This window comes from Macadamia integrifolia, chromosome 5 (assembly GCF_013358625.1).
Source record: "Macadamia integrifolia cultivar HAES 741 chromosome 5, SCU_Mint_v3, whole genome shotgun sequence".
Classification (NCBI taxonomy): Eukaryota; Viridiplantae; Streptophyta; class Magnoliopsida; order Proteales; family Proteaceae; genus Macadamia; species Macadamia integrifolia.
In genome coordinates, this window is record NC_056561.1 from 27179312 (window position 1) to 27188516 (window position 9205).

The 9205-nt window shown below is 36.0% G+C and overlaps 1 protein-coding gene across 1 annotated transcript; it reads left to right on the forward strand.

Moving 5' to 3' along the window:
• The first annotated feature begins 3994 nt into the window (after positions 1–3994).
• On the forward strand, positions 3995–7850 carry LOC122080384 (probable inactive purple acid phosphatase 1). The gene is made up of 12 exons (XM_042647343.1): positions 3995–4076; positions 4226–4411; positions 4572–4666; positions 4843–4906; positions 5060–5182; positions 5609–5701; positions 5891–6020; positions 6303–6384; positions 6474–6606; positions 6692–6894; positions 6977–7102; positions 7197–7850. Exons 2-12 carry the CDS (start codon positions 4229–4231, stop codon positions 7810–7812), a joined length of 1848 nt encoding a protein of 615 aa, XP_042503277.1. The 5' UTR covers positions 3995–4076; positions 4226–4228; the 3' UTR covers positions 7813–7850.
• Positions 7851–9205: the final 1355 nt, after the last annotated feature.

Consider the following 9205-nt stretch of genomic DNA (forward strand, 5'->3'; position numbering starts at 1 on the left):
TGATATATGATTGACATATCATTTGATTTTATGTTTAATGAATGATTCCTTTTGTATCTATTTTGTAGGATTTTCTTAGTTTTAGTAGCAAGGAGAGAATCAAAAGCAATTGAAAGTCTGAGTTGGAGTTGTATCTTGAAGAGCCAATCAAACTGTGAATCAAAGATTATGATGTTCTTGCATATTAGAAGGCAAGTGAGGGCCAATATCCTGATTTGGCTTGGATGGCACGTGATATATTGGCAATTCTTGTATCCACAGCTGCATCTGAATCAACATTTAGTGCTGGGGGAAATGTTATTGATAAATACCGATGTAGGTTGCTGCCTACGAATGTTGAAGCTTTTGTTTGCCAACGAGATTGGTTGTATGGTGTGAGTTTTGGAGGTAATATTGTTTTTTTTTTTTTTAATCCCCATGTGCATATCCTCCATTTTTATTTTCAAGGTATGAGTAACTATTTTATTTTTATTGTATAGCTAATCTGGATCTAGATGTGGATAGTGAAGAATTGTTTGAAGCCTTGGAAGATGTTTTTACTATGTATAATGCTGCTAAAACATCCACAGCCACTGTCACCACTATTGTTGACTAAAGAGGAAACTTGAAGAGTTGAGATGAGAGGATCTTTTAAATGGTTGTATCCTATATTTTCACTTATTTTTTTGTGTTTAATGTCTGAATTCTGTACTCTTTATTTGCTTGATGGTGGGAAAGTATACACCATTTACAGTTGCTGCATTTCATTTTTCATGTCTCATGTCTCATATCTAATTTCTTTATTCTTTGTTTGCAGAGTTAATGATCCACTTGCCCCTGAAGATTAGAGAGCATTAGGTGGTCTATTCACATTAGTCATATAGAGAGTATCGGGGTGTGCTATATGCTTCTGCACCATGCATTATGTTGTAAAATATTTTCTAGTCTATTATTTTCACTTGTAAGTTTTTGGAAACATATATGGTATTCTAGTCTATAAAAATTGGCATGAATTTTCAGTTTATAATGGACTTGGGATAGCAAAACCGTTTCTATACCGAATTAGAAACCGAATGCATAAATTCCGAATACTGAAACCGTATCAAGTCAGTTTGGTATCAGTATTGTAAACTTGAAAATATTAATGGTATGGTATGGTATTGGTGTCTAGTATTAAGTTTTGGTACCGTATCGAAACTGAACCGAATACCAAAAACCATACCGATTGACATCCCTACTTATATAGATAGAAGCCTTAGGGTCTGTTTGCCTATGAATTTGGCCTTAGTCAAATTCAACTTAACTCGATAGTCAGGCCACTTGGACCTACCACCTTGAGTCCACAATGTGTGTAAGTCAAGAGGGTAGGTTCCATGTAGTGCGGGAGCATGAGTGGAGTTGGCCATGGAGTGCATAGCAGGTCCCACAGACAAAGAAGGCATCTCAACACAACAAGGGCCATCGATGGATGGCCACCAGCCATAGGTGTCCAACTAGTGGGGTGCTGCTGATGGTCTATGTAGTTGTTGTACTTGTTAGTTTTCAGTCCTCTCATGCCAACACTTAGGGGGTTTTCCTAGGGATTTTTGCGAGGTCTTTCTAGGTCATTCTTACTATGCAAGGGGTCAAGCGAGGAGGTGTTAGGTCACTTACCACCAAGGTTTGGGTGGTCTAAATCCTGTCAAGCTCTGTCAGCATTGTTGGCACTGACATATGGTCCCCGTCCTTCCAAACAGTAGACCGTGGCTATCTACAAGTCACCAGTGCTAACCATCTTCGGTGGATCAATTGTTAACAAAATTTCAAATTTGATCGGATTAGGGCATAGGATTAACAATCTATATTAGAACAACACGAAGTGATGTGACTCAGCCCACATAAACAATTGACAAGAGTACTACTTGTAATATCATCAAGTTTGTTGGTGAAAGTCTCTTACCAAGGCATGGAACTGATAGTATAACTAGCATTTATTTATTTTTCCATTTTACAAGTGATTTTATCATTATTTTACAGCCAGCTGAAACCATGTAAGGTTCTTGAGACTCATAAGGCCCAAGAACTTCCCAATTAGGCTTCCTTGTTGAGATTTTCTTTTGGTGGAGTTTCCATATAGAGTAAATTATGTATTCAATGATATGATGGTGAACTCCATGTTCGCCAAAAAAAAAGAGGTGAGCTCCATGCGCCGCATAAGGATGGGAATATGCTCTATGTGCTGGGACTTTGCTGGTTGAAGTTGACTTCAGTTATTTATTTTTTAAAGAGAAAATTACTATTCTTTTGTATTTTCTTTTGGTTGGAAGATATGTCAAAGAATATTTTTTTTTTTTTTTTTTTTTTTTTTTTGTTCTAAAATAATTTTTTTATGAGAAATTGATTAAAAAAATAAAACCTCAAAGGTAAGAGAAATGGAACAACATAAACAGTGTGGTAGTCCATTCCTACACCATCTCCTATCTTTGCCATACGGGCTAACAAATTGATCATTTAAAAAAAAAAAGTCATTTAGACTGTTGGATAGTGGAAAATATTGTCAAGACCACATTTTGAATTGTGGCCTATCCACTAATAGGATTACAAAGGATAGCATTTTCCACTTTTCTTCAATGGGCCATTCCCAAAAAAAAAAGAGACAGCAACATTATAGCCTTATTAGATTAGGTTGAACATACATATAGACCTAGTTTTTATTTATTTTTGGATAAAAATACAGGCCTAGTTGATCATATAAACAAATACATAGAAAATCTGAGCAGCAACAAATGTTGTCATATGGCAAAAATAGCTTACTTTGTGGCAATGTTCTCTTAATCTACAAATTAATGGGATCCCATTTCATTATACAGATTTGTTAAACTGAAGTCAACAGTCAACTTCCTTTCTGAACCTAACCTTCTCCACAATGATATAATGGAAATCTATTTTTTAACAAGAAAAAAGCATGAAAATGACCACACTCTCTCACACACACCTCATCTTTGAGTTATAAGTGAATGTTCTTCGGAATGTTCTCTTTATGATTTTAAAAAAATTTCATTTTCGGTTTTTTAATCAAAATTTTTTTATATATATTATTAAAAATATGGGGCTAGAAGAAGAGGAGGCAACTTCTTTATTAGGAGAGGCAAGGATTATAGCCTTCTGCTTAGGAGCCTTGTAAGAATTCTCGGGTTAGAAAATCAAGTAAACTGTTAGTATCTCCTTTAATAAATTCAATATTAAAATTGAAAATAGAAAGAAGCGACTGCCATCGAGCAAAGATCTGTTTAGAGGTCAGATATTTAATATCTTTCTCAAGGACCTCTTTAGCCTCTTTAGCCGCTTTGCCATCGAGCAATTCAATTTTGATTTTACATTTATGAACTTAGAGAAAAATCTTTCTTTTTTTTTTTTTTTTTTTAATTAAATTTTATTCTCCATACTCATGAAACCAAATACATAAAAGCATACTCTGCTAACAAGAGAACTCAATACTCCATTTGTAGGAGTACCCAAGGGTTAAGGTTACCACACTTTAGCTTAATTTGTTGCTCAAGTTCATTGATGTTGGCTTTCTTCTAATCTCGAATTTTCTTCAAGGTCAGTTTTCATGTCTTTGTTATCTTGATTTTTGAATAACCATTGCTTCTTCATTTTAAGTCCAATAATAATCACGGCTCCACTTTTCAATTATCTTTGAAGTGTAGAATAGATACGAAATGTCCAAGGGTGCCTTGTGAATACTAGGATCCTTTTTTTCTTCATGGGCTATGTGTTCTAAGCCATTAAATTTAAAATGGGGCCTATGGCTTTAATTAGGAAGTTTTGGATGAGTAGTAAGGTTGTTGGTTTTACAATGAAAGGCATCCGATTAGAATCTTATTAGGAATTTTTTTCTTAAACTGTTTTTTGCTCTCTAAGATAATCTCATAACTAGGATCCATCAAACAGTCATCAGATATTCCTTTCAACTAGTCAATTTTAGTCACTTTGTGCACCCATCCATAACCCATGTTTGGAAATGGTGTTAAAAAAAAAAAAAAAGAGGATACCAGTTTCAGTTTCCAATTGAGAGAATTTGATTTCTATTTCTAACATGTTACAAGATTTGATGGGTAAGAATCACTTCTGCACTTTTAAGTGGAACCAAAATCAAAGTTTTGTTCTGATTTATTTATTCTTGTTTATATTTATGTGATGCAATTAAGTTTCCATTGAAATTCCTTCTAAGTTTTTTTTTTCCTTTTTTGTTGATTGATTGCAGAAAATGGGGATTGTGAGGATCAGTGGGCTGCTTTTCCTGGTGACTCTATTGGGTCTTGCGAGCTGTGGAATAGCAAAGTCAAGTGGAGACAGTCAGCCTCTTGCAAAAATTGCTATTCATAGAGCAAGAATTGCTCTTGAGAAATATTCTTATGTGAAAGCCACACCAACTCTCCTTGGATTGGGGGTACCCTACTTGATATAGCCTCTTTCTTCTGTTCAAATCATTTGGAAACTCTCCCCTCCAAAGTACTTAATTGTGAAAGAATCTTGCACCCAGAGGGTCACTAGATTGGGGGTACCCTACTTGATGATTCCTACTAATTAGGATTTATTCATTGTTTCAGGGTGAAACTAGTCAATGGGTGACTATAACATTTAGCTCTCAAAATGCATCAAATAATGATTGGATTGCAGTTTTTTCTCCATCAAGAGCTGTAAAGTAAGAAATAAATGATACCATCTTCAGTATTGAATTTAGTATTCCTTAATTAAAATGTTGATACTTGATAGGCTCTTTTAAATGACTATTGTGCTGGAGAATTCATTTTCTTTTCTTTTATTTAATATTTGAATGTTCCTGAACTAATAGAAAGCTCCTGGTACTGAAATTTCCAGTGGTTCTACATGTCCTCCACCATATGGGAAACTTGTACCTCTACTGTGTTCTGCTCCCATTAAGGTTTCTGCTTCCCTAGCCTTGGTTTAGTCTTGTTCTTTCAGTATTGTTCCAAATTGCTACTATCATCTAATGGGTAGTTTTGGCTTTAAAGTAGTGGAAGAACTTATGGTTCTTGTGTAAATGTAACCTTGAATTATTTTTGTTCTTGTGCAGTACCAATATGCAAATTACTCCACTCCAAACTACAGCAAAACAGGAAAAGGAACTCTCTCATTTCTAATGATCAACCAGAGAGCAGATTTCGTTTTCACACTATTTTCTGGTGGAATTTTTAAGGTATGGTGTTCTCAAAGTCTATGCATAGTGATTCTCTGATTCAATCAAATGATATAAAACCATATGCCATTGCATTTTTTAATTTTCCTGGGTTTTTTTTTTTTTTTCAGATCTCATCTTCAAATGTTCCAATTGTGTTAGTGATTGGAAGTTTACCAAATTTCAGTTCCATGGATATTGATTATTTGCTGTGCTCCATTTAACTATTTCCAACTTTATTGACTTTGAAATGAATGTAATTTCTCTTTCTTAACATAGAAAACAATCTCTCTATGAAATTATATTGGATGACTTTGATTCTGTTGTACTTATGTTGTGATTCTCCATTTAATCTTCTGTTCTTTTCATTATGTGTTTCTGTAGCTTATCTAGACAGAGAATATTTGTTACTCTAACCATACTTTGGATATCTTTTTGAAACAACAGCCGAAGCTCATTGCTGTGTCGAATACAGTAGCTTTTGCATACCCAAATGCACCACTTTACCCACGCTTAGCCCAAGGAACAACTTGGAATGAAGTGAGCCACTTCTTCTCTTATCGTAAACTGAATTTCATATGATAATTTAGCATTTCTTCAGCAACTGGAATTTTTTTTCTTCAGAAATGTCGCTTATTCTAGAGTTATAGGTGAGAATAGGAACAAATTAAAATGCTAGTCTTTTTAGAAAAAAAAAACTCATTCTGTTGCTTATATGATGATACTCAGATGACTGTAACTTGGACAAGCGGATATGGACTCAATGAATCTGTACCTTTTGTGGAATGGGGTCAACAAGGACAAACTCAAATACTTTCCCCAGCTGTGACCTTGACTTTCACTCGCGAGAGCTTGTGTGGTGTGTAAATTTCTTTTTTTACCTCTTCTCATGGAGTATTGTACTTGTATGATTCACAAAGATGACTGAAAATATAGGCCTTAGGAGTTAGGACAACCTTCCCTAACTAATAGCTTGCTTAGTAGTGATACAAGATTGTACTTAAATCAAGTTGGCTCTGTCCACAAAACATATTGATCAGCTTCATCTGTCGTAGCAACTTTAGATATAAGTACTCCAACAAAAATCTAAAAAGTTTTATGATAGATGGAAGATAAGACTCTTCTTGTTTTCCATATTCAGGTCCACCAGCAACTACTGTGGGGTGGCGTGATCCGGGTTTCATACACACAAGTTTCTTGAAGGACTTGTGGCCTAATGCAATGTAATGTATTCTGCTATTGACTAATTCATGTCCATTTCCCCTGTAACATTCTTTTTGACCTGGAAATGTTAAAAACATGGATGATTTAGGTATACATACAAGCTTGGACATAAATTGTTCAATGGGTCATATGTTTGGAGTCCAATTTACAGCTTTAAGTCGTCTCCTTTCCCCGGTCAAGACTCTCTACAGCGTGTAATTATTTTTGGTGATATGGGCAAGGTTAGAACAATCTTGATATGCATACAACATTTATCAATGTTTCTACAGTAGAGACTAATCTACTTTTATGTTTTCCTAATTTTAGGCTGAGATTGATGGTTCCAACGAATATGGCCCCCAGCCCGGCGCCCTTAACACTACAAAGCAGCTTATTAATGATCTAAACAATTATGATATAGTCTTCCACAATGGAGACATAACATATGCAAATGGATACCTTTCACAATGGGATCAGTTCACTGCACAAATTGAGCCCATTGCATCAACCAAGCCTTACATGATTTCAAGGTCTGTAAATCCTCTGTTCTCTTCCATTATATATTCCTCTTTCTTATACATATTCAATAACACTCATGATTCGTTGTTGCAGTGGAAACCATGAGCGCGACTGGCCCAATTCAGGATCTTTCTATAGTAATACAGATTCGGGAGGAGAATGTGGTGTATTAGCAGAGACCATGTTCTATGTTCCTACAACAAATAAGGATAACTTCTGGTATATATGTGCCAATATCTATGTATTAGTCCATGTAAATTTTAAGGTTCTGTAATGGACTATTACATTGAAATGTCATCTTTTGTGTTCTCAGGTACTCCACTGATTATGGTATGTTCCATTTCTGCGTAGCAGACACGGAACACGACTGGAGACCAGGCACCCCACAATATCTATTCCTAGAGAACTGTCTAGCATCTGTTGATAGGCAAAGGCAGCCATGGCTAATCTTCCTTGCACATAGAGTGTTGGGTTACTCTTCAGGTTTGCCATATGCCATGGAAGGGACCTCTGATGAGCCAATGGGAAGGGATACCCTTCAACAACTTTGGCAGAAATACAAGGTAGACCTGGCTATGTATGGCCATATCCACAACTATGAGAGGACATGTCCTGTGTATGAGAGTGTTTGCACAATGCCAGGGTCAAATTTCTATGAGGGCACCTTGAATGGGACAATCCATGTAGTTGCAGGGGGTGGAGGGCAGGGGCTTGATCAATTTTCACCAGTCAACACCTCCTGGAGTGTTTACAAGGACATGGACTGGGGATTTGTTAAGCTTACAGCCTTCAACCATACAACTCTGCTCTTTGAATACAAGAAGAGTAGGGATGGGTTGGTTTATGACACATTCACCATCCACCGGAACTATTCGGCCACTATAGCTTGTACTTTTGATAGTTGCCCACCTACCACAATGGCTGCTTGATTTACATGTATAATGTATTGTGTACATGAGAGGGACTGTGATCAACGTTGAGTCTCTTTCCTCTCAATAGAACTATATTGAAGTATTAATTTTGAATCTAGAGCATGGTTTCAAGTATCGGTTTGGGATCAGCCGTATCGGATAGGTATTGGTTGAGATCGATCCCTGATCCGATACCGATATGGATCGGTTAACCGGATCGTTTTAGGGGTAAAATAGGAAAAAAAATAGTACTTTTTATAAAAATCAGGGGTAAAATAGACCGATACCCACCGATCCCATCCGATCTAGATCGATATCGGATCAGTATCGACAGAGACCGATACCGTCCCCTCAATCCTTGATCTAGAGTCAACTGACATATAGCTTTTTTTTTTTTTTTTTTTTTTAACGATGGGTGTTCAGGCCAAAATCCAACGGTGTAATACTGACCCTATAATCGTATAGATCGGGTCATACAGGATTGAATCAACTTTCATAAAAAACAGTGAAGAGCACTAAACATCTCTGTATGAGTGGCCCTAAAAAGATAAAAGGAGACTTAACTTGAAACCACACACTTCCTGAGGTGAAGGTCTTTTATAGAATGTCAAATCAAAATTTCTTAGGACGAAGTTATAGAATTTGAACAAAGATTTAACTAAAAAAAATATTCAAAAGAGGAACCCCAATATATGGTCCATTTGGCACCATTTCACACGAAGTAATAGCTAAATCAAATAGTTTTCGCACCATTTTTTAGGACATGATTGTGATGATGAAATACACTGGTTTATGAAGTTTGGTCCCAAACTGGTAAGAATCAGAGGTCACACGCCACAAAGGAAAATTGGTTATTTTACCTAAAAAATTTTGAAAATTTCGTGATTGAGATTTTTAATGAAATTTACCAGACAAAATTGGTGTCTACGTTCACTGCTAAAATTATCATTGGACCTGCCATGTTCCTCATTGACTCTCATGTTATTGACATTCCCTCTTATTTTAACATGTTACTTGGTAGACCTTGGCTCTATGCCACAAGATCTGTACCGTCTACACTACATCAAAAACTAAAGTTTATACTTAAAATTAAATTAGTATAATAATGGTAGACCTGAAGAGAACTGAGAAAGAATACAGAATATGTGAAATGTTTCTCACTTACCGTGAGACACCTCTGTTATGCTTTATATAATGACTTAGCTAAGTTAAAAACACAAGTGAATACAAGTCGACCAAGTGGGACCTTACAGGTAGACACAAGTGGACCAAGTGGGACCAAGAAGGCTAACTAACTAACTAATTAGAACTAACAAACTATGGACAAACATAATTAGTTATTCTATTATCCCACTGCAAACTGTGCAAGGGTTTTGGCCCTAAGCCCAGTTTGATACAAATACTGCAGAAT